Below are 27,157 nucleotides of genomic sequence, written 5' to 3' on the forward strand. Positions count from 1 at the left end.
ATTGATTTGATATTGATCTTAAATATATGATCACATTCAGACTGACTTAGTTCTGTAGTTTCTTTCAGTCATTTGTAAAATATAATGTGTAAATATCAAACATTTGTCCTCAGAGGTTCCTAAAACAGACAAAAGCTTTGAAGAAAGGCTGATCTTCAAAACTTTCATCCTCAAGTTCGTGAATGCGTTCACTCCCATCATATACATTGCATTTTTTAGAGGCAGGTGGGTAAAAATATCCAGACCCATTTTATCTCAAACAACCTTAGAGGAAAGCTCCATGTGCTTTTATCTGTGCATTTACATTCAGAATTAATGAAAATATTTTCAAGTTCATACTAAATACATATGATAAAGATGACTTTATGATGCAAACTGTGCTCCAAAACAGATTGGGGGGGCGTCCGGGAAGTTATCTCTATGTGTTTGAGTCCTATCGGATGGAAGAGGTATGAAAGCAGAAACACATGAGTTCTCTGATGAAGGGATTGATTGTAACAGCTGATGTGATGTTTGATGTGTTTGCTCAGTGCGCTCACGGCGGCTGTCTCATGGAGCTCTGCATTCAGCTCAGCATCACAATGCTCGGCAAACAGCTCATCCAGAACAACCTGTTTGAGATCGGCGTCCCGTGAGTGTCACGCTGACCCACACACACACACGACTGGATGAGTGATCACGAGAGGCTTTTATAGACACGTTGAAAGCATTTTGTGTTTGCATGCTTTGAGTCTTATTTGCTTTATTGCAGTAAACTAAAGAAGCTGATCAGATACATTAAATCCAAGAGAAGCTCTTTCCAGGAAGAGGAATATGAGAAGAAGTTACAGCGTTATGAGACGGATCATTTCCTGGAGCCCTTTGTTGGCCTCACGCCCGAATACATGGAGATGAGTGAGTGTTTTTACACACTCATAAACCAAACAAAATCATCATGGATGATAAACTGTTCATTACTTGGATAAACTGTTCATTACTTGTCTTCATATATATTTAATTGGTACAGTTTTATTCATTGAGTTTAAAATTTGTATTTGTGTGGTTCAAAAGCCATTTACTTACGTTTCATCTGTTTCAGGACCCTAGCATATTTCAACATTATTATTTTTATTATTAATATCATGGGTGACTCTTTGATTAAGATTGTTTGCGTCCCTTAAAAAACATGGATGAATATTCATTAATAAACTAACCTAAGGTTACATCAACAAAAGTCAGTTTTAAGTATTAATGAAGCAGAGAAATAGTGGGAAATTCTTAAAAAAACAAACAAAACAAAAAATATAATTCTTGAAAAAAAAATCTTTTTACTACACTTTGATAAATTGTGAAACCAACTTTTGAATTGTTGAAATGTTACCGCTATAATATAATAACTGGCTTTTTATACACCTAACCATGAAACAACATAAATCATATCCTAACCTGGATAATTGTAAATTTACTAAAAATATGACAGTATCCAAACCAGTCACAACCAATGGCCAACAGAGAAAATGTAGGCTAGTCTTTTTTTACTAAACAGTTTTCAGATGTTTTAGTCCTTACAAAAATGTTAGACAAATATGTCTTGTTTTGCCAAATTAATTAATTTATTATTAAATAATTATTGTTCTTTCATTCCTGCAGTAATCCAGTTTGGCTTTGTGACTCTCTTCGTGGCATCTTTCCCTCTGGCGCCTCTGTTTGCCCTCCTGAACAACATTATTGAAATCCGTCTTGATGCCAAGAAGTTTGTGGCAGAACTCAGAAGACCAGATGCAGCCAGAGGCAAAGACATAGGTCTGTATTTACACAGTCAGCTTTCACTTCTCACAGTTAGTAAATCTTAGAATAAAATTCAAAGAAATATTCCTGCGTTAGTTTTATGGAAGAAAAATTAAGTCTGTCTTTGAACAAAAAAGCATGTTGAATTGCAAATATAATGTACTGAAAATGTAATGAATTTCATTAATAGTGCTTGCATTTTCATGCCTTGTATTTTCAGGGTTTGCATTTTTAGGGTCTGGAATTAGTTGCCGAAATTAGCTGTGAATATTTCAATTAAAAAGATTTCACACATATTTTCATGATAAAAAAAATAATTCATATTATAATAATAATAATAATTCATATTATCCTTCCAAAGTTGACTTCTGAAATATTCAATATGTTTAAAAATATGATGTTTAATATTCAACTGGCAATTTTCAGTCCATTTTATTTCACTTTGCATATTCGCTTCCACAATTTCAGTGGTTCAAATTCAGCAGAAAATTCAGCATTGCACATCCGGGAACTGCAGGAATAGCAGTAGAGTACCAATGCATGAACTTCATCTGCTGTTAGTTGCTAACCAGCAGGTGGCGCAAGCAGGTGTTGATGGAGACAGGTAGAACCAGTCATATATTCACAAAAACTGATTTGCAGGAATGGAGCAAGCAGTAGAAGTTATGATTATAAGGGCCAGCATATATATATGCGGAAAATCTGATTAAGACTTGAAAGCTGTGTTTATGTTTAATTCAGCGTTTTTGCTGTACTCGTTTCCCCATGTAGCCACATGTAAGCAGCTTTCTCTACCAAAGAAGATTTTAATGCTATTTACCAGACGCTGATATACAGAAATAACATTACATCTAAGAATTTTTTTTTTTGTTTGCTTAGATTTAACTTTATATCATGGCTTGTGTGACGCTGAGTTGTACCGGGGATTCCCTCATACAGGTGTATCTCAATAAATTAGAATGTCTGTGGGGTTAGATTACCATAGATTCTCTCTATGGTCATTTAACCCCATTTTGGTTCTTTTGGCGGTGTGGGCAGGTCCCAAATCCTGCTTGAAAATGAAATCAGCATCTTCAAAAAGCTGGTCAGCAGAAGGAAGCATGAAGTGCTCCAAAATTTCTTGGTAACTGTATGCAGTAACTTTGGTTTTAAAAAAACACAATGGACCAACATCAGCAGATGACATTGCACCACAAATCATCATGTGTAAACTTAACACTGGACTTCAAGCAACTTGGGCTATGAGCTTCTCCACCCTTCCTCCAGACTCTAGGACCTTGGTATCCAAATGAAATACAAAACTTGCTCTCATCTGAAAAGAGGCAACAGTCCCGTTCTTCTTCTCATTAGCTCAGGAAAGATGCCTGTGATGTTGTCTGTGGTTCAGCAAATTCCTGGACAAGTCTGTGTGTGGTGGAGTGTTTTGATGCCTTGACCCCAGCCTCAGTCCATTCCTTGTGAAGTTCACTCAAATTCTTGAATTCAGTTTGCTTGACAATCCTCATAAGGCTGCGGTTCTCTCGGTTTGTTGTCCATCTTTTTCCTTCCACTCAACTTTCTGTCAACATGCTTGGATACAGCACTCTGTGAACAGCCAGCTTCTTTGGCAATGAATGTTTGTGGCTTACCCTCCTTGTGAAGGGTGTCATTGATTGTCTTCTGGACAACTGTCAGATCAGCAGTGTCCCCCATGATTGTGTATCCTAGTGAACCAAACTGAGAGACCATTTTGAAGGCTCAGAAAACATTTGCAGGTATTTTGAGTTCATTGGCTGATCAGAAGGTCACAATATTCTAATTTGTTGAGATCACAATCAAAAGAACCAAAGCCTTAAACTACTACAGTCTGTATGCATTTTATTTATTTAATACACAAGTTTCACAATTTAAGTTGAATTACTGAAATAAATGAACCTTTCCACAACATTCTAATTCATTGAGATGCATCTATATGTCACACTCCAGGTTTCCCAAATCATACTTTATGTACCTCAATGAGCTAATACAGTGACATAAACAACTTCTCAGTATACACCTTACTGATGATGCAAACTATACAGGCAAGCAGATATACTCAGAAAATAATCATAAAGTTCAAGATTTCATGCTGTTTTCCTCAGAAATCTGTTAAAAAGAAAAAACTTCATGCGGTTCAGTGGGCCAAACACAGAATACACCTAATTGATGATGCAAACTATATACAGGCAAGTAGATGAAACCAGAATACTGCATGTTATTTTTTTATATAACCACAATAAAGATAGAGGTCTATCTATCTATCTATCTATCTATCTATCTATCTATCTATCTATCTATCTATCTATCTATCTATCTATCTATCTATCTATCTATCTATCTATCTATCTATCTATCAGATAGATAAACCTCTGTCTGCTTGCCTCTTTTGATCTCAACTGAGTGTAAACTACTGCTACTCACAAATCAGGCAACCAACTGGACCTTATTTATACACAACACAGGTCCACTGATCTTGTACTGGTTACTTCACTGCACATCTCGTATAATTTCCTCCTCACTCTTAACCTCAACATCACTTACCCCTCCACATGTCATCTTTCGACGTAACCTACGCTCACTCTCACCCTCCTGGCTATCTGCAATGGATTCATCTTCACTTCCTTCCCATAAACAGTGCTACTGATACTTTCTGCTTCACTCTTACATCTAATTTAGACATTGTTTGCTCCCTGTCTTCGAGGCCAGCTTAGAGCTGCTGAAAGGGTGTGTCGCAAATGCAAAAATACTACTGACCTTAACATGTATTAGTCACTCCTCGCTTCCTTCTCTGCTAATGTCTCCTCTGCTAAAATGAAATACTACCATAGCAAAATAAACAATTCATCTAACTCTCACATGCTTTTTAAAACATTTTCCTCACTTATTTGTCCTCCTCCTCCTCCTCCTCCCCCTCCTGCTTAATCTCTAATAGCTGATGACTTTGCCATGTCTTTCATTAATAAAATAAAAATGATCAGTACACAATTTTCCACACCACAATCCATCAAGCTCATATCACCAGCAAACATACACTCATTCACATCCTTCTCTTCACTCTCTGAGGCAGAGGTCTCCAAACTCATCCTTTCTAATCATCCTACTACTTGTCCACTTGATCCTATTCCATCTCATCTCCTTCAAGCCATTTCTCCTGCAGTTGTACCTGCACTCACTCACATCATTAACACATCCCTCCACATTGGTGTTTTTCCATCATCATTTTAGACAGGCTCAAATAACTCCACTACTTAAGAAACCCACCCTCAACCCATCTCTTTTAGAAAACTACAGACCAGTTTCCCTTCTTCCTTTCATTGCAAAAACACTTGAACGAGCTGTGTTCAACCAAGTCTCTGCATTTCTCACACAGAACAACTTGCTTGACAACGACCAATCTGGCTTCAGAAGTGGACATTCAGCTGAGACGGCCTTGCTCTCAGTTGTTTAAGCCATAAGACTGGCAAGAGTGGATTCCAAATTTGACACAGTTAACCACCAGATCCTCCTACTGGCAAAGGGCATCTCAGGAACCACACTTCAGTGGTTTCAGTCTTCCCTATCAGATAGGTCTTTCAAAGTTTTTTGGAGAGGTGAGGTGTCCAAGTCACAACATCTAGCTACTGGGGTGCCTCAGAGCTCAGTTCTTGGACCACTTCTCTTCTCTGTCTACATGGCATCATTAGGTTCTGTCATTCAGAAACATGGCTTTTCATACCACTGCTATGCTGATGACACTTAACACTACATCTCATTCCATCCTGATGATCCGATGGTAGCTACTCTCATCTCAGCTTGTCTAACAGACATTTCTTGCTGGATGTAGGACCATCAGCTTCAACTCAACCTTGCAAAGACAGAACTGCTTGTGGTTGCGTCAAATCCATCGTTTCATCACAATTTCACCATCAAGTTAGGCACATCAAACATAACTCCTTCAAAAAACAGCCAGAAACCATGTCTACACCGGATGCAAGTGGCACAAAATACTTAAGAACCATATATATATATATAATAGAAATTCATTATATATAGATCAGTCAATAGAACTATTATAATCAGTGATGCTGTCTACATGGATGCGGTGTGGCGTTACATTTGTGTTATATTTTTGTTGTGCTGACACAAATTTCAAATGATTTTCAACGGTCGCTTTTCCATATGTGGAAATATGACTGAGAATGATGGCGACTGATTTGCAGATCTTCTGTACCACACTGAAAAACATATTATCTTGTAAGATGTGTGGTGAGTACTGCCGCTCCATAGTATAAATAATCATATTGCGAATCTCGAAAGTGATAGTGAAACAAAGAAATGGTTGTGCATTCAAAAAAATAGTGGAGGGGGCACAATTCCAGCACAACATCGTGATGTCTATTGGCCCGGCCCTAATAGGTAATTGTTCTTGGAAAGAATTAAACAGAATTATCGACGCAGAAACAAATGAAAGCTTCAGTCTATTAGTTTTACGCATTGGCGTTTTCAGTCTCTTTCCCAATGACAGCGGCTTGTATTTGCTAAAAAGAGGATGTTTGGAATCAGTATTGATACTTATTGCTCTTCTCATCACTGCCTGTTCATATGAAGGGGGCTCATATTGTATAATTCCTATGATTATGGTTCATAGGATTCATGGCTTTTTTGTGTATATGGGCCACTTTTTTTAGAGTTGAACAGAGAAATTTCCAAACAAGACTATGATTCAGTAGTAAATAAGACTTTCAAGCGTGGCTCGTTAAAAAAACAAGTAAGATGTTGGCACCCACCTCATACAGACTCAGCCTTCTTAAAAAAATGAAGCCTCTGTTGAAGTCATGTGCACAGACTGTCAATTTGTGTTTGCCAACAAAGAACATTGTCCATATAAAACCTCAGGTATCTGTAAGATGTCACATGCTGTATCACTGTGTCTTTAATGGTCAAAGGCTTGTGTTTGTATAAATTTCTTCGGTCAAGGACCGATTATTGTGTCTTTTTTTATTATTTTAATTATTTTACATTTTTACATTTAATGCAAGTTCTTGTCACATCACTGAATAAAAGCATATAATTTCACTGTGGTAGGATGATAGGTCAGTACAAGTCAAGTCACCTTTATTTTGTGTTAAAAGTACTTTACAGTATTAAATAGGAAAATAGTGTGTCAATAATGCAAAATAACAACTGTAAACACTCATTTTCAGTTAAAGCCAGTTCATCATTGAATTCAGTGATGTCATCATTAAGCTCAGTTCAACTGAAATAGTATCAGTGCTATCAAGTCAACGATATCGCCGGATATCAAGTGTCCCCAACTAAGCTAGCTAGAGGTTACAGCGGCAAGGAACCAGAACTCCATCGGTGACAGAATGGAGGAAAAACCTTGGGAGAAACTAGGCCCAGTCGGGGGGCCAGATCTCCTCTGGCCAGGCGAAACCAGTAGTTCAATTCCAGGCTGCAGAAAAGTCACACTGTGCAGAAGAATCATCCATTTCCTGAGGATGATTCCCCACAAATTGTCCTATCTTATCGCTGTTCCTAAATGCCCGCTTTTTATTATTTAAGCACTCTTTAAAGTCCTTTTTAATATAGCGCTTGTTGTTAGGATAAACAACAGCATCCTTTTTTTCTACCATATATCTACAATAAAGTTAATGTAATCACTTACTTTGTCAATGGCCTTATCAAGCTCTAATTGTTGAAATATGGATCAACCTGTGCAAAAAAAAAAAAAAAAGCCATTAAGCGCTTTCATACTATCCTCTATTAACCGTTTTGTACTCTGGTTTACATGTGTTCTTTACATGTAAGAAGGAATCAAATGTACAACTTTATAATCTGATTTGGACAGAGGGGCCTTTGGCCTTTGTTTTCCTAGTGTCACATCTCACATATCGTTCAAAGCCTGCTTAACACATTTTCTAGCTTGCAATTGTTAAAATCACCCAAAAATTAAATAGGGGGTCCAGGTGAGCACTGAAGCTGCTCATGTGCACACTAAGCGATGTATGCTGCAGCTTTACCTGCGTCGCTGTTAGGTGGGATTTACACTGCACATAATGATAGCACAGCCAATCTCTCTCTGCAAATAGTGAGGTCTGAGTGACACAGAGCAGTTCGATATCAGGGATGCACACCTTGTATCTTACTGTGTATTTTTTACAACATCTTTCACATATGTACATACAGACTCCTCCTCTCCACTTTTTACCAGACACCAACATATATCCATCAAGTTCGAGTAGCGAATCCGGAACTCCCTCATGAAGCCAGCATTCTGAAAAACACCAAAAGATTAGACTCCTGATATTCAAAGCACCTGCTGGTGAGCAAATTACAGCAGATGGAGATCATTCATCAGTACTCTACTGCTATTCCTGCAGTTCCCGGATCTGCAATGCTGAATTTTCTATCAAATTTGAACCACTGAATTTGTGGAAGCGAATTTGTAAAGTGAAACATATTTAAAATATTGACTATTATATTTTTATACATCATATTTTTAAACAGATTATTCCAAAAGTAAACTTTGGAAGTAATACGAGTTACTGAATTTTTAACTATGAAAATGTGTGTGAAATGTTTTGAATTGTGAATAAACAACTATGTTATATTTCAGACCTTAAAAATGCAAACCCTGAAAATACAAGGCATGAAAATGTATACTAATATATACACTGTTATATATATATATATATATATATATATATATATATATATATATATATATATATATATATATATATATATATATACATTTTAGTTTCAAAGACATTTGTAATTATTTTTCTTCCATATAGTTTACGCTCTGTGATAAGCATCACTCTCCACTACCATTAAAAATATTTTGACCTTGTCCTCCAGTTTGAGAAAATAATTGAAAATTTTGAAGATATTGACTTTCATGTATCTACAGTTGTAATATTCCTGCACATCTTTCCTTAAAATTAATAAAAAATAAAATTGGCATCATCTGGTGTATTTTAAGAGGTTTACCTCAAAATCCTGATAAACTAATTGTGTTTCTTATGATGTCTTCACAGGAATTTGGTATAATATTCTAAGAGGAGTCGCAAAGGTGGCAGTTATTGTCAATGTAAGTATCTTATAGTGTAGTATCACTAGCTGTCACATTTACCTTTGACTTTATATTCTTTAACACTGCCATTATTAACAAGTGTCTGAGCCAAATTGCTCATAGGTCACTGCCAAATCAAGTGACTTTTCTTTAGTTAGTGCCATTAAAAATTAAAAAATACTTTTTTTAATAAAATAAAAATAGAAATCGTAGCACTAAAACTTCCATCCTGTAATATTGGAAGCAGTCTTTGGATTCATGTAACAGTTACCACTGACATCAGATCTAAAGATAGCCATTGGCAAATACAAAGCCACATCGCAAAAGTGATACTGTGTAAAATGTGTACTGTATCTGATGATTGTGTCTTTTCAAGATTTCACTTAAACTTCTTTAACAGTTTTAACTAAAAAATATAGCTGCAAGCAGCAATAACGGGGCCAAGCACTACAGAAGCAAGCTTCAGACGAACGGCAGGAATGAGTAATTAAGAAAGTTTTAAGATTAATTTAGGCAAAATGGCTTGAAAACAATAAACACAACAACTAGTAATAGGATTTATTTGCTTATCACGTGTAACCAATAGGTGGCGCTGTTACCAAATTAGTTTGGAATGGTCAGTGTGAGGTGACGATGACACATACAAAGTTTGGTGCAAATATGTCAAAGCTTTGCTGAGATACAGCCTCAAATGCATTTTGGAACCCTTCCAGCAGCTTCGTTGATGCGCTAAATGAGAACAGTTTCGTATATCGAAACGAAATCCATAACATTTTGCCAGCATGGTCTGAAGATGATCCACGTCAAATTTGGTGAAAATCTGACTAACGGTCTAGGAGGAGTTCGAAAAAGTAAGTTTTCAACATTAATCAAAATGGCGGACAGGAAGTTCAGCCAAATAAGGAAAACTTTGTATCTATGTTCTCGACTTGACCCAAGGAATCTAAAAAGACCAGCGTCATGTCAATAGCCAGATTTATTCAAAAGTTATTAGCCTTTATTTAAATTGAGTTATAACTGTTGACCACTAGGTGGCGGTGTTTCAAAATATTTTGAGTACCTTCAGGGGATGGTGTTGTTGGCACATTCTGAGTTTCGTAATATTACATCAATGCATTTGTTTAGTATTGCATTTTATTTCACAAAACTGTATTGAAGTCAATGATAATTTCATATTTTGTTCTATTATAGCGCCACCAAGAGGCTCAGTCCCACCATTTCTTTTTATGTGTGCTCAGAGTGAGCCCATACATATGTGTGTCAATTTTGGTGAAAATATCTCAATTCACTTCAGAGTTATAGACATTTATATGAAAAAGCACGTAAAAAATGACTGACTCTTGACTTTGATTGAATATTACTACACCTTACCATCAATATTTTGGCATTTGGGCATTGGCGTATAGCTATCGACCTATGTTTCCGAACTTCTGACGGTGGTTTCGTCTCGATCAGACAAGTGGTTTCGAAGATATAGCCAGATGTTTTTTAAGCGCTAAATCACAACGCTACACAAACCGTAAGGCGAAACCTAGCATGTTTGGTATCGTAGGACTCTGTAAGGTTTCAGGAGTCTAATTTGGTGAGTCTCGAGAAAATAAGTCGACCACACCCAAGGTTATAAGCATTTAAAAAAGGATGATCACCACTAGGTGGCGCTGTTTCGAAACTTCTCACACTCCTTCAGGACATTGTGCTGATGACCCATACCATGTTTCGTAACAATCCGTTGATGCGTTCTGAAAATACAGCATTTTAGCACAAAATTCAAAATGGCCGACAGACAAAATGGCCGAAATGGTAAAATTTGATATCAGTCGACTCGGCATGTTGCCCTGAATCTAACAAGACCAATGTTATGATTTTTGGACAAACTGTTTAGAAGTTATAAGCAAAAATAGCAATTTTTCATATCTCCGGACCAGTAGGTGGCGCTGCGCCGAAACGCAGCAAGTAGCCTCAGGTCATGCTTGTTATGACATGTACCAGGTTTGGTCTGAATACGATAAATCGTTGCAGAGATACAGCCTTACGACTGTTTTTCTAAGCGTTTCGTAAAATTTGTTTGAACGTTTTTCGAAAACGGTTTGACGAATCAATTTGATTTGCATAACTTTTGGTCAGCACTGCCTGAAGATGATCTGGTTCAATTTTCGTGTGAATCGGACAAACCGTCTAGGACGAGTTCGAAAAAGTAGGTTTTTCAAAGAATTCAAAATGGCGGCCATATTTCTATGACGGAAAATGACGGCATAGGGTGCAATCGAATCGGCATGAGCTCAGAAATCAGAGGAAAAAAGAATTTTGTTGATTGGACTTACGGTTAAAAAGTTATTAACAAAATTAAAGTGAAATTTCGGACAGTTGGTGGCGCTAGAGGGAATGTCTTAGACACACCAAAATTGGTGTACTAAATGTTGGCACTGTCCTCTATCAGAATGTCAAACCAAAACAACTTTCCCGCATTCGGTTCTATGGGCTGCCATAGACTCCCAGTCGGAAGAATAATAATAATAATAATAATAAATATAGCTGCAAGCAGCAATAACGGGGCCAAGCACTACAGAAGCAAGCTTCAGACGAACGGCAGGAATGAGTAATTAAGACAGTTTTAAGATTATTTTAGGCAAAATGGCTTGAAAACTATAAACACAACAACTAGTAATAGGATTTATTGGCTTTTCACGTGTAACCAATAGGTGGCACTGTTACCAAATTAGTTTGTAATGGTCAGTGTGAGGTGACGATGACACATACAAAGTTTGGTGCAAATATGTCAAAGCATTGCAGAGATACAGCCTCAAACGCATTTTGGCACCCTTCCAGCAGATTTTTTGATGCCCTAAATGAGAACCGTTTCTTATATGGACACAAAATCCATAACTTTTTGCCAGAATGGTCCGAAAATGATCCACGTCAAATTTGGTGAAAATCGGACTAACGGTCTAGGAGGAGTTCGAAAATGTAGGTTTTCAACATTAATCAAAATGGCGGACAGGGAGTTCAGCCAAATAAGGTAAACTTTGTATTTTATGTTCTCGACTTGACCCAAGGAATCTAAAAAGACCAGCATGATGTCAATAGCCAGATTAATTCAAAAGTTATTAGCCTTTATGTAAATTGAGTTATAACCTTTGACCACTAGGTGGCGCTGTTTCAAAATATTTTGAGTACCTTCAGGGGATGGTGTTGTTGACACATTCTGAGTTTTGTAATATTACACCAATGCATTTGTTTAGTATAGCATTTTATTTCACAAAACTGTATTGAAGTCAATGAGAATTTCATGTTTTGTTCTATTATAGCGCCACCAAGAGGCTCAGTCCAACCATTTTTTTTATGTTTGCTCAGAGTGAGCCCATACATATGTGTGTCAATTTTGGTGAAAATATCTCAATTCACTTCAGAGTTATGGGCATTTATATGAAAAAGCACGTAAAAATTGACTGACTCTTGACTTTGATTGAATATTACTACCCCTTACTATCAATATTTTGGCATTTGGGCATTGGCGTATAGCTATCGACCTATGTTTCCGAACTTCTGACGGTGGTTTCGTCTCGATCAGACAAGCGGTTTCAAAGATATAGCCAGATGTTTTTTAAGCGCTAAATCACAACGCTACACAAACCGTAAGGCGAAACCTAGAATGTTTGGTATCGTTGGACTCGGTAAGGTTTCAGGAGACCAATTTGGTGAGTCTCGAGAAAATAAGTCGACCACACCCAAGGTTATAAGCATTTAAATAAGGATGATCACCACTAGGTGGCGCTGTTTCGAAACTTCTCACGCTCCTTCAGGACATTGTACTGATGACCCATACCATTTTTTGTAACAATCCGTTGATGCGTTCTGAAAATACAGCATTTTAGCACAAAATTCAAAATGGCCGACAGTCAAAATGGCCGAGATGGTAAAATTGGATATCAGTCGACTCGGCATGTTGCCCTGAATCTAACAAGACCAATGTTATGATTTTTGGACAAACTGTTTAGAAGTTATAAGCAAAAATAGCAATTTTCCATATCTACGGACCAGTAGGTGGCGCTGCGCCGAAACGCAGCAAGTAGCCTCAAGTCATGCTTGTTATGACATGTACCAGGTTTGGTCTGAATAGGATAAGTCGTTGCCGAGATACAGCCTTACGACTGTTTTTGTAAGCGTTACGTAAAATTTGTTAGAGCGTTTATCAAAAACGGTTTGACGAATCAATTTGATTTGCATAACTTTTGGTCAGCACTGCCTGAAGATGACCTGGTTCAATTTTCGTGTGAATCGGACAAACCGTCTAGGACGAGTTCGAAAAAGTATGTTTTTAAAAAAATTCTAAATGGCGGCCATATTTCTATGACGGAAAATGACTGTATAGGGTGCAATCGAATTGGCTTGAGCTCAGAAATCAGAGGAAAAAAGAATTTTGTTGATTGGCCTCACGGTTAAAAAGTTATTAACAAAATTAAAGTGAAATTTCGGACAGTTGGTGGCGCTAGAGGGAATGTCTTAGACACACTAAAATTGGTGTACTTAATGTTGGCACTGTCCTCTATCAGAATGTCAAACCAAAACAACTTTCCCGCATTCGGTTCTATGGGCTGCCATAGACTCCCAGTCGGAAGAATAATAATAATAATAATAATAAATATAGCTGCAAGCAGCAATTACGGGGCCAAGCACTCCAACGGCAAATGTAGTAGCTAAGTATCGCATAAAGCATCACACCAAATACATTAATGAGCAATAACAGCAATTTTGGAATTATTGTATTTGAACTGGCAAAAAAAAAAAACACCAATACCACCTCTAGTAGCATGATTACTTGGTTTATCAGGCTTGACCAATAGGTGAAACTGTTATAAAATCAATTTAGTGTACTCTGTGTGACTTTTCAATGACACACACAAAGTTTGGTGTCAATATGCCAAAGCATTCCAGGGATACAGCCTCAAGTGTCATTTTCTCATTGTGCCTCAAATTCGTCGATGCGGTATGCGAAAACGTTTTTGTCTATCGACTCAAAATCCATAACTTTGAATCAGTATAGCCTGAAGATCATTTGATTCGAATTTGGTGAAAATCGGACATACGGTTGATCAGGAGTTCGAAAAAGTATGTTTTCAACATAAATCAAAATGGCGGACCGGAAGTTCAGCTTACCGTGGTATATTTGGTATCTATGTTATCGGCATAAGCCAGGGAATATTTTGAGCCCAGTTTCCTTCAAATAGGCTAATGCATTAAAAAGTTATTAGCATTTTAAAAAGTGTAATTACTCATGGTTAATGAATGGTTTATTACTCTTGACCAATAGGTGGCGCTGTTACCAAATTTATGTGGCATGGTCAGTGTGAGGTGGCGATGACACATACAAAGTTTGGTGCAAATATGTCAAAGTGTTGCAGAGATACAGCCTCAAATGCATTTTGGCACCCTTCCAGCAAATTCGTTGATGCGCTAAATGAGAACCGTTACGTATATCGACACAAAATCCATAACTTTTTGCCAGCATGGTCTGAAGATGATTCACGTCAAATTTGGTGAAAATTGGGTTAACGGTCTAGGAGGAGTTCGAAAAAGTAGGTTTTCAACATTAAGCAAAATGGCGGACAGGAAGTAAGGCCAATTTTCACATTATTGGTATCAATACTCTCGGCATGACCCACAGAATATAGCGAGACCATTTTAATTTTAATAGACTAATTTATTCAAAAGTTATTAGCATTTATGTGATATTTCATTATAACTATTGGCCACAAGGTGGCGCTGCCACCAAACTTTTTGAGTACCTTCAGGGCATGGAGCCGAATATTTTTGTAATTATTTGCGAAACGATACGATGCTGCGTTAAAAAAATACAGCATTTTAAAACATAATTCAAAATGGCCGACGCCTAAAATGGCCGACACAGGAAAATTGGATATCATTTGACTCGACATGACTCACTGAATCTAAAGAGACCAGTTGTGTGATTTTTGGCCAAACCATTCAGTAGTTATAAGCCAAAATATGCATTTTTCATATCTCCTGACCACTAGGTGGCGCTGTGTCGAAACACTGCAGGTAGTCTCAGTTCATGCTTGTTATAACACACGCCAAGTTTGGTCTCAATATGACAAACCGTTGTCGGGATATAGCCTCACGTGCATGTTTGCGTGCTTTTCGTCAAATTTGTTTACGTGTCATTCGACAACAGTTGGACGAATCAACTTGAATTCCATAACTTTTTGCCAGCATGGTCTGAAGATGATCTGAGCCAATTTTCGTGGCAATCGGACTAACCGTCTAGGACGAGTTCGAAAAAGTAGGTTTTTCGAATAATTGAAAATAGCGAAAAAACTAAACCTTGCGATTTTTGAATTTTGGGGTTCATTCGACTTGGCATGAGCCAAGGATTCGGAGGAAAAAAGAATTTCCATTTTCTGGCTTACGGTTCAAAAGTTATTAGCATACAAACATTGAAAGTTTGGACAAGTGGTGGCGCTAGAGAGTAGGAGATAGAGACTTCAAATTTGCTATAGTTAATGTTGGGACTGTCCTCTATCAGTGTGCCAAATTATACAACTTTCCCGCAATCGGTTCTATGGGCTGCCATAGACTTGCGGCGGAAGAAGAAGAATAATAATAACGCCAACGATTACAATAGGTGCCTACGCACCTTCGGTGCTTGGCCCCTAATAATAAGAACCGGAACAAAAACAATAGGTGCCTCGCACCTTCGGTGCTTGGCCCCTAATAATAATAATAAGAACCGGAACAAAAACAATAGGTGCCTCGCACCTTCGGTGCTTGGCCCCTAATAAGAAGTAGAACAGTCTAAGGGCCAGATTTCGTAAACAAGAGAAATGAGAATGAGAGCGCAATTCCAAAAAAGCATGTGAAAAGTTCTGTGGGTGATCTACTAACAATGGCACATAAGAGAACACCGATGTAACATCTAATTTCCATAATGATCAAATCAGTCTACCAAGAACTGTGAAAATGAGCGTAAAATCGCAAACAAGCAGAGCTAATTAATGTTGCCACATTATTTATATATGGTAAACAATGTGTTTGAATAATGTCTTCCTCTGGCTTTCCAAATAAATTAATACAAGTGGAAAAAAAAGATCACTCTACCAAGCGCTGTCTATTCTCTGTGCTGCTTCCTCCTGGCAGCAACAATCGCAGCCATGTCAAGTCAAGTCAAGTCAAGTCATCTTTATTTATATAGCGCTTTAAACTAAATACATTGCGTCAAAGCAACTGAACAACATTCATTAGGAAAACAGTGTGTCAATAATGCAAAATCATAGTCAAAGGCAGTTCATCATTAAACGTGCAGTATGGAATTTTTGGCCACCAGGGGTCACTCAATCAAAATAATAACATAAGACGTACTTTGATGACGTCGGGAAAGAGCGTAAGGCTCATGGGAGTTGTTGTTCATTGGAACACGCGCTCTGTCGCTTCCCACATTCCTCACTCATTCTAACTTAGTATTTTGACAATCACGTCTTTTCAAACGGAGAGATATATGAATTATGAGACCCCTATCAAATCAATATTCTATCTAGCTAGAAGTAATATATGTTAAAAAACACGGTCGCCTTTCGTTAATAATTATAATTAACTGCATTTGAAGCTACTTTACCCAGCTAGATATAAGTTAATCAGCACCTCCAAGTCCGAGGCCATGGTTCTGTCGGAAAAGGGTGGATTGCCCACTTCAGGTTGGTGGAGAATTCCTGCCTCAAGTGGAGGAGTTCAGGTATCTTGGGGTCTTGTTCACGAGTGAGGGAAGGATGGAACGTGAGATTGACAGACGGATCGGTGCAGCTTCTGCAGTAATGCGGTCGCTGTACCGGTCTGTCGTGGTGAAGAAGGAGCTGAGCTGTAAGGCAAAGCTCTCGATTTACCGGTCAATCTACGTTCCTACTCTCACCTATGGTCATGAGCTGTGGGTCATGACCGAAAGGACAAGATCCTGGATACAGGCGGCTGAAATGAGCTTTCTCCGTCGGGTGGCTGGGCGCTCCCTTAGAGATAGGTTGAGAAGCTCGGTCACTCGGGAGGAGCTCAGAGTAGAGCCGTTGCTCCTCCACATCGAGAGGAGCCAGCTGAGGTGGCTCGGGCATCTATTTCGGATGCCTCCTGGACGCCTTCCCAGGGAGGTGTTCCAGGCACGTCTCACCGGGAGGAGGCCCCGGGGAAGACCTACGACACGCTGGAGGGACTATGTCTCCTGGCTGGCCTGGGAATGTCTCGGGGTCCCCCCGGAAGAACTGGAAGAAGTGGCTAGGGAGAAGGAAGTCTGGGCGTCTCTGCTTAGACTGTTGGCCCTGCGACCCGGCCCCGGATAAGCAGAAGATGATGGATGGATGGATAACCTTGAGGTCAAAAATGCATGGATTAACATTTCTGCATTTGACATTGAGACCATAGGCCGTAATTTAGATATATTTTTAAGATGGAAAATTGCAGTTTTACAAATCCTAGAAACGTGGCTTTCTAAAGAAAGATTGCGATCAAATAGCACACCTAGGTTCCTAAAAGATGACGAAGAATTGACAGAGCAACCATCAAGTCTTAGACAGTGTTCTAGGTTATTACAAGCAGAGATTTTAGATCCTATAATTAACACCTCTGTTTTTTTTTCAGAATTTAGCAGTAAGAAATTACTCGTCATCCAGTTTTTGTATATCAACTATGCATTCCATTAGTTTTTCAAATTGGCGTGTTTCACCGGGCCGCGATGAAATATAGAGCTGAGTATCATCAGCATAACAGTGAAAGCTAACACCATGTTTCCTGATGATATCTCCCAAGGGTAACATATAAAGCTTGAAGAGTAGCGGCCCCAGTACTGAGCCTTGAGGTACCCCATACTGCGCTTGTGATTGATATGAAACATCTTCATACACTGCTACGAAGTGATGGCGGTCATATAAGTACGATTTAAACCATGCTAATGCACTTCCATTAATGCCAACAAAGTGTTCAAGTCTATGCAAAAAAAATGTTGTGGTCAATTGTTTCAAACGCAGCACTATAGAGATACACCCACGATCAGATGATAAGAGCAAAATCATTTGTAACTCTAAGGAGAGCAGTCTCAGTACTGTGATACAGTCTAAATCCTAAATCCGTTTTTCTCTAAGAAGGAATATAATTGTGAGGATACCACCTTTTCTAGTATTTTAGACAGAAAAGGGAGATTCAAAATTGGTCTATAATTAACTAGTTCTTTGGGGTCAAGTTGTGGTTTTATGATGAGAGGCTTAATAACAGCCAGTTTTAAGGTTTTGGGGACATATCCTAATGACAATGAGGAATTAATAATAGTCAGAAAAGGATCTATGACTTCTGGAAGCACCTCTTTTAGGAGCTTAGATGGTATAGGGTCTAACATACATGTTGTTGGTTTAGATGATTTAACAAGTTCATACAATTTTTCCTCTCCTATAGTAGAGAATGAGTGGAACTGTTTCTCAGGGGGTCTATAGTGCACTGATGCGATACTGTAGCTGACAGCTGAATGGTTGCAATTTTATCTCTAATAGTATCGATTTTAGAAGTAAAGTAGTTCATAAAGTCATTACTGCTGTGGTGTTTGGAAATGTCAACATTTGTTGAGGCTTTATTTTTCATTAATTTAGCCACTGTATTGAATAAATACCTGGGGTTATGTTTGTTTTCTTCTAAAAGAGAAGAAAAGTAATCGGATCCAGCAGTTTTTAATGCTTTTTTTTGGGATAAGTTACTTTCCCGCCAAGCAATACGAAATACCTCTAGTTATGTTTTCCTCCAGCTGCGCTCCATTTTCCGGGCTGCTCTCTTTAGGGTGTGAGTATGCTCATTACACCATGGTGTCAAACTGTTTTCTTTAACCTTCCTTAAGCGTAAAGGAGCAACTGTATTTAAAGTGCTAGAAAAGAGAGAGTCCATAGTTTCTGTTACATCATCAAGTTGTTCTGAGGTTTTGGAAATGCTAAGGCAGGGATAGGCAACTGAGGTCCTGGAGGGCCACTATCCTGCAGAGTTTAGCTTCGGCCTCATAAAAACTCACCTGCCTGTATCTAGTAATCCCGAAAACACTGATTGCCTTGTTCAGCTGTGTTTAATTAGGGTTGGAGCTAAACTCTGCAGGACAGTGGCCCTCCAGGACTGAAGTTGCCTATCCCTGTGCTAAGGAATTTGGATACATCAGGAAGATATCTTAAAAAGCAGTCTTTTGTGGTAGAAGTGATGGTTCTTCCATACTTGTAACAAGAAGTAGAATTTACAATTTATATATGAATAATAAATGCTATATGAAGTTTGCACAAAACTAAATAATGATCTGAGATATCATCACTTGGCTGCATAATTTCAACACTATCAACATCAAGTCCATGTGACAGTATTAAATCTAGAGTATGATTTCGACAATGAGTAAGTCCTGAAACGTGTTGTCTAACCCCAATAGAGTTCAGAATGTGTATAAATGCTGATCCCATGTCAAGCGCAAAATGGGTTAAGACATGCTTTTTGGGGGATAAAAAAATGGTGCACATACCAGTAAATTGACTACCACACTGTACTCCCAGAATCAGCGTGGCCCAGGCCACAAGACCGGAGTCCTAGTCCCGACCACTAGCAGGTTGTAGGATTATTAAGCTGACAAGATCAGAGCTTGGAGGGCAGGGATGTTCGGGTTATAAAACCTAGTAAAGTTAGACAGTGAAGTCCAGCCAGTTTCCACACAGATATCTCCAATAGAGACCAAGGGCCTGAGGCATAAGCCAGTGCTATGACTTCTACTATCCAACCGGATAATCTCTGCTTCATTACTGGCAGCCCTTTAGAGCTGCCTCAGAAGCATTCAAAGAGCTGCTCTGATTGCCGATACTGCTCTATTGATATCCTAAGGGCCTGGACTGGGGAGAGTAGATTAGTAGCCCATTCATCCTCCTAGGCGGGAAGAGCTAATAGCAGGAGGGCTGTCTTAAGCTTTAGGGACCACAAGTTGGTCGACTGAAACGGCTCAAACGAAGGGCCTCGAAGGGCCCTGAGGACTATGGATAGATCCAATGCGTGGGAGAGATGATGGGTCGTGTGTCTGGCGGCTCTTTCCGTGGAGGACATTGAAGATATCTACCTATTCGGAACCATGATAACAGGTGTTCTGCTGATTGGAATAGGCTTTGCCCTGGGTTATCAAAGAATTCAGAAAACAGGAACAGCTGTCCAAAACCTCAAATGGCTGCCAGTCATGATTGAAGCATTGGGCAGGGCGTTCAGCACTGAGACTGAGACTATTAACCCCAATATAGATAACATCACTGAGAAGCTCACGGCTTTGCGAAAACAAATGGATCGATTTGGACACCAGAATGGACTAAGAGAGTAGACGGGTAAATTGGAATGCGGCTACTCACCCAAAAAGACCAAACAATTGCAATCATATCTGCTTTCGGCTCCCTTCAACCAGCACTGGCCTCAACCAAGGCCACTGTTGGAACAACAACCCCAGGAAAAGCACTACAGAGAGACGCTCTTGCGTTCCTCCACCCTCTTCCACAGACACCTGCTGATTGTTGACTCTGTCTGGGACCTGATCAAGGCTTTCTCCATGGCAACTTGCTGTGTCACTATCATGATCTGCGGACTGAGGCACCTACATTTGAATGCCAGCATGGTGGCTCTCCAGGCCTACAAATACACAAAGTCTTATATACATACACATACACACACACATACGCACATATGTACAGATATGCATTTACCCCCCACCCCCCCATCCCTCGCCTCCACGGCTTTGTAAAACGGCCAGTCTGACAAGCAGGTCTGTGACCAGTGCCGAATGGTTGCAGGACCAGATGGCTGCTTGCCTGTGCTGGGTTATCTCCACCCCTGACTTCCCCTCCCCTGTTGCAAGTCGTGTGTTTTTCATGTTGTATGGATTATGTGCTCTTGTTGCTGAGGGGTTTTTCCTGTTCCTTCCAAAGGAGCATAGTCTTGGAGTTGTTGTTTTTTTCTCCTCCCTTCCCTAATGTTATGCTGTATCTCTTCCTCCCATGTACTGCATCTCGTTGTCTTGTACCTACATGTGCAATGACAATAAAGTTGAATCTAATCTAATTAGGCCATTTTGTTGCCACCTCCATGTTTCCCGGTGGGGATGGTGTGTTCATGGTGATGTGCAGTTTTAGGTTTCCACCACACATATTTTTTTTGTATTTAGGTGCATCTGACCAGAGTACCTTCTTCCACATGTTTGCTGTGCCTCCACATGACTTGTCACAAACTGCAGACCGGACATCTTATGGCTTTCTTTCAACAATGGCTTCCTTCTTACTACTCTTCCATAAAGGCCAGATTTGTGGAGAGCACTAATTTCCAGTGGACAGATTATCCCACCTGAGCTGTGGATCTCCAGAGCTCCTCCAGAGTTACCATAGTTCTCTTGGCTGCTTCTCTGATTATTGCTCTCCTTGCCCAACCTGTCAGTTTATGTGGACAGCCATGTCTTGGTTTGTTTGCAGTTGTACCATACTCTTTCCATTTTCAGATGATGGATTGTACAGTGCTTCCTGAGATGTTCAAGGCTTGGGATATTGTTTTATAGCCTTGATGATGCACACTCCCTTCTGTCTAAGAGAGGGTCACGTCCATACACTTTGTAAAAGTCAGACTGAGAGGACTATATACTTGTAGCCATGAAAATAAGCATCTTTCAGATCCACTGATAAGAAACAGTCCACTGGGCAAACCTGCACAAGGAACTTTTTCAAACAACCATTTTTTACACATGAATGGTCACTTTATTCACCAAAAGGTGCGGTTCAAATGTTTGATATCAAGGATGGCCCTGAACCTGCCGTCTTTCTTTGGAATGAGCAAATAGTGGCTGTATCATTGTTCTGGACTGTTTCTTGGAAGTTTGGATCACACCACTGAAGCAGGGAGATCTGTGAGTCAATTGGAGTGAGCGTCTTGTTCTATAGTCTGCAGAATCCAGAATGCCCAGGATGGCTTCCCAGGCCAGAATTGCATGGGTGCACAAACATCTTTTGTGGCAAACCCAGCACTGGCAAGAAACACACGCTCCAACACCTGCATCTGGACCTGGGAAAAGAGGGGAATCCTCTCTGTGTGGCTAGAGGAAACGTGGGATGTGAGCTGGCGTAAGCTCACTCAGAACCATCTGCTTTGCCCCATAAGTCCATTGTTTTTCCCCTCAGAGCACAAGGGACAGAGTTGCTATACACAAAGGAAGTGATCCATGAGTGCAGCAAGGCGAGATGCATGCTCTTGTAATGAGAACAGCATGTCTCTGTGAGCACAGCCTCTCTGTGGGCTTGTCGAAACAGTGCTCATCTGTGGAGTACAGGAATTCCCTGCATAAAAGACACACATGGCACAGCATTTTGTACCAAATGCCTCTGAAAATGTGCAGTTTTAGGCGAAATATGCTTTAATATGCTCTATGCTCTAGTCTTGTTGGAACTGTCAGCACCATAATCCGCTGCTGTGGCTCTTCTGTGGCAAGCAGAAAGTTTCTTCTTTATTGGAGTCAGTGAAGATATGATTTTCATGCTGAAGGAGAACATTATGATGAATTGGCACTCAGTGCTAACTAACTAAGGACCGTTTTTGCTAACTTACATAAGTACCATTTTTAAGAAACTGAAATGTATTCTGTTAATGGAGCTACACGAATGTTAAGAAATCGGGCTTCAACATTAGGAGAAAAAGTACCCCACCCCCAGGCGTGGGAACTAAAGATTTTACTGCAATCAGTTTCGCCATCTTGAATGCTGTACAGAAGCTAGAAACCATTCACGTGCAATCATTTGTATGAATGCTGAAGTGTGAATGTTTCTATATACTTAAAATGATTCTAAATGTATCAAAATAATTTACTGAATGCTTAAGCGTGCCACCTGTGTGCAATAAAATGTCAAAAAAGGAATTTTTCTTTCAAAAATATTAAAAACTATCATATCATCTTTCCTGTAGGCTTTTGTTATCTCCTTCACATCAGACTTTATTCCACGGCTGGTCTATCAGTACATGTACAGTCCAGATGGGTCAATGCATGGTTTTGTCAACCACACGCTGTCTTACTTTAACGTCAGTCACTTCCAGAATGGTACCGCCCCACTGGAGCCTTTCCACCTCGGCTTCCATGTGGACATCTGCAGGTATGGTGTACCTATAATAAGAGCTTTAAACTCAATTAACACTCTACATAAATATTTAATGATATATTTCTCCTTTTCCTCCAGGTATAAAGACTACAGAGAGCCTCCGTGGTCTCTGACACCATACGAGATCTCAAAAGAGTTCTGGGCTGTGTTGGCAGCCAGACTAGCATTTGTCATTGTCTTTCAGGTTAGTGTCTAATATCTTAAGATGTCGCTCTGAGATTCACAGTATCAGTTCAGCAGCTACCTTAAATTATTGCCAAAGAAAATAAACATTCTAAGGATAAAAATGCTGAAAAACTGAGAAAATTATATTTGTGGATATTTTGTGTATTCATTTAAAGGGTTAGTTCACCCAAAAATGAAAATTATGTCATTAATGACTCACCCTCATGTCGTTCCAAACCTGTAAGACCTCCGTTTATCTTCAGGACACAGTTTAAGATATTTTAGATTTAGCCCGAGAGCTCTCAGTCCCTCCATTGAAACTGTGTGTACGGCAGGGGCGATTCTAAGATTTTCATTTTAGGGGGGCTCAGCCCCCAATAAGGGTATGATTAAAAAATTATATTTGACTATTAGGGTAGGGTTGTATACTACTAACCTTATTGCAATCCACTATTCCATTGTATTCCCTGTATTTCATATATGGGAGTAGGAGTACTGACTGAGCCATATACAACACTGTAAAAAAAAAACTAATACAGTTTTTTAGATGTGACCAGTCACTGGAAAATTTTGAATTGGGAATGTAGATTTTTACAATAAAGACTTCCTGATTCAGTATTAGGACATTCATGTTTATCCTTTGATGATACCACAGCTTTTTCTTATGAAATGTACGTGGAAATTGGCAGAAAATTAAAACAACATAAGGGTTCAATGACTGCAATGAATCTTGGGAATACAGAGGTATTGTGTGTGTGAGGCTGTCTGTTCTATTCTCACCTGACTGTTGCTCATTTGCAGACCTACTCCCGCACGACAAAAAAATGTTGTATATCCATCTACAATGAAAAATAAATTCTTATATTTTATTATTATTATTATTATTATTAATTTTTAGCTTTTTAGCCTTTATAATCATCAATACGGTTGGTTATACATCAAGTCAGCCCCTGGAAATTTATTTCATTTCAAATCATTTAACTAACCAGCTAATATTCATTAAGAATATAGACAAAACATGTATTAATGTAATTGTCTATTGGCAATATGTTTAATCTGTTCTATATTTATTTCTATTTATTAAAAATAACACCATTATCAATTTGCCACTTCTATAAATCAATTACTTAAAAAAAAAAAAAAAAAAAAAAATCACAGATCCCTTTACTCTTGCTCTAATATATGTATCATGATACACTAATGATTCATTATTACTTAATACAAAATCATATTTAATAATACAAAACAAAATAACTCCACATGATGTTTCTCTCTCTGTGACATTTAGTGCTTTCAGACAATGATGTGTGTCTTTAATCATTTCTGTGAATGGCTGCATAATGTAATGCCGAAATACACAATAATATGTTTTGAATTTTGAAAAGTAAATTAAAATAAATCATGATCGTTTTCTAAAGTATGTTTTCATGGGTGTTAATCGCTTCATTTTTGTTGGAAGAAAAAACAACTGTCACACCTTGATAAAGGCTGAAGGTGAACGCAGCGAAGACGTATTGGTATTGGATGCGAGAACACACACACACGCACACACACACACACACACACACCTTGTACTCTCTGATGTTCGCTCTGCTCGGCGCCCCTGTGGATTGAAAAACGCGCTGAATCCGTGCAGACTCAGATCAGGGGAGGAGCCGGAACTTGATGCAGCTTGCCACCGTTTCAAATGAGTTTTTAAAGGGGACTGAAGCGATCACTAATTAATTAATCAAATAATTTTTTAGGGGGGCTGGGCATAAGTTTAGGAAGCCCTGAAGCCCCCCCTAAAAAGGGCCTAGCGACGCCCCTGGTGTACGGTCTACTGTCCATGTCCAGAAAGGTAAGAAAAACATCATCAAAGTAGTCCATGTGACATCAGAGGGTCAGTTAGAATTTGTTGAAGCATTGAAAACACATTTTGGTCCAAAAATAACAAAAACTACAACTTTATTCAGCATTGTCTTCTCTTCCGGGTCTGTTGTGAGTACGTTCACAACACTGCAGTATAGTGATGTCCGGTTAGCGATCATATTGAATCATATTGGACTGAACTGAATAAGCATTATTCCACAAATGACTTATGCTGTTTACTTTTTAACGTGGCTGACACTCCCTCTGAGTTAAAACAAACCAATATCCCGGAGTTGCTTCACTGCTGTGAAGAAAGAACTGAAGATGAACACAGAGCCGAGCCAGATAACGAACGAAAGACTGACTCGTTCTCGAGTCAAGAACCGTTTCTGTCAGACGTGTCTGATTCGAGAACCGAGGAGCTGATGATACTGCGCATGTGTGATTCAGCGTGAAGCAGACCGACACACAGAGCGTCTGAACCGAACTGATTCTTTTGATGATTGATTCTGAACTGATTCTGTGCTAATGCTATGAGCGCGGGTAAACTGAAGGCTTGAATCAAGGGCAATCATCGCCAATGACGTCATTACATAGAGCGCAAAAGAACTGGTGAACCATTTTTTTTCAACCGGTTTATTGAATCGAACTGTCCGAAAGAACAGGTTCGTGGAAAAGAACCAAACAACCCATCACTACTGGTGATCCGAAAACCGATGAAACCGGTTCTTGACTCGTGAATGAGTCAGTCTATTGTTCATTATCTTGCTCGGCTCTGTGTTCATCTTCAGTTCTCTCTTCACAGCAAAAGTTAAAAAAGTTAACAGCTTAAGTCATTTGTGGATTAATGCGTATTGGAGACACAAACTGTTTCAAACAATTCAGTTCGATTTGGTGAACTGGTTCAAAAATAAAATTAAATCAATTAGTTTGTGATCTGGAAATCACTAAACTGCCATGTTGTGAACATGCTCACAACAGACCCGGAGGAGAAGACAATGCTGAATAAAGTCATAGTTTTTTTTTATTTTTGGACCAAAATGTTTTTTTACCTTTCTGGACATGGACAGTATACCGTACACACAGTTTCAATGGAGGGACTGAGAGCTCTCAGACTAAATCTAAAATATCTTAAACTGTGTTCTGAAGATGAACGGAGGTCTCAGGGGTTTGGAACGACATGAGAGTTATTAATTACATAATTTTCATTTTTGGGTGAACTAACCCTTTAACTGGACAAACCACTTGAGATTTTTTCTTTTTTTTTTACTTTATTAATGAGATTCTATTTAAGTTTGTTATATAATGAGGAACAAAAAGGCTGATTAATTTGTACACATCTTGTCTTCTGCAGAATGTGGTGATGTTGATGAGTGATGTTGTGGACTGGATCATCCCAGATATTCCCAAAGACATCAGTTTACAGATCCATAAAGAGAAGATCCTCATGATGGATCTGTTCATGAAAGAGGAACAGGGAAAGACACGGTTAGAGGACAGCTGCAAAGAGAAGAGTACTCTGACACGCTCACGCTCCATGTCTCACACAGCCTGCAAAAACTACTAACATCAGCAGCCTCAGAGTATCTATCATTACATTCCAGTGACGAACCCCAGACATGCTGTTCGGTCTTAAATAAAGCCTGTTGCCAGTGCACACTGCCAGAGTTCATATTGTACAGTTCTTCAAGCTTCTTAAATGTTATTTGTGTGCTCTACGTGTTTTTCCCTCTATGTCATTGTTCTCTTTCAGTGAATGCTGCTGTGATGCATTCAAATGATAATACAAATGCAAAGGCCTTAACGTACTCTACAGAAATATGTGAATGAAAACACTTCTGGCTATGTGAGCTCGATTTTGTGCATCATTGTATCAGATTCATAACGCAACAGTTTCCTAGCATTGCTGGGCATTAGCATAAATCTGAGTTGTTCAGCTGTGGTCCTCAGGCCAGTTTTTGTCCAGTAATCCTAGTGAGGTGTGTTTGATGAGGCTTGTGGATCTCAAGGGCCAGAGCTGATGAACACTGGCATAGACGGTCTTCTGTATTCTCTTGCAGGTCAATTATTGTCATGACAAAGGATTTTGAGGAATCTTGTTGAGCAAGTTAGTTAAACTACCTGAAGAACA

General features: G+C 39.1%; 1 protein-coding gene across 1 annotated transcript in view; it reads left to right on the forward strand.

Moving 5' to 3' along the window:
• LOC127953104 (anoctamin-1-like) overlaps positions 1-27,151 on the forward strand; it is a 31,833-nt gene extending 4,682 nt beyond the window's left edge. The window contains exons 2-10 of the mRNA XM_052551997.1: positions 114-225; positions 392-449; positions 531-631; positions 752-894; positions 1,630-1,782; positions 8,808-8,860; positions 22,820-23,004; positions 23,089-23,194; positions 26,381-27,151. Of these exons, the coding sequence (XP_052407957.1) occupies positions 114-225; positions 392-449; positions 531-631; positions 752-894; positions 1,630-1,782; positions 8,808-8,860; positions 22,820-23,004; positions 23,089-23,194; positions 26,381-26,593 (1,124 nt within the window). The 3' untranslated portion in view covers positions 26,594-27,151. The remainder of the gene's footprint in view (positions 1-113; positions 226-391; positions 450-530; positions 632-751; positions 895-1,629; positions 1,783-8,807; positions 8,861-22,819; positions 23,005-23,088; positions 23,195-26,380) is intronic.
• Positions 27,152-27,157: the final 6 nt, after the last annotated feature.

Source organism: Carassius gibelio, chromosome B3, assembly GCF_023724105.1.
Source record: "Carassius gibelio isolate Cgi1373 ecotype wild population from Czech Republic chromosome B3, carGib1.2-hapl.c, whole genome shotgun sequence".
Lineage (NCBI taxonomy): Eukaryota > Metazoa > Chordata > Actinopteri > Cypriniformes > Cyprinidae > Carassius > Carassius gibelio.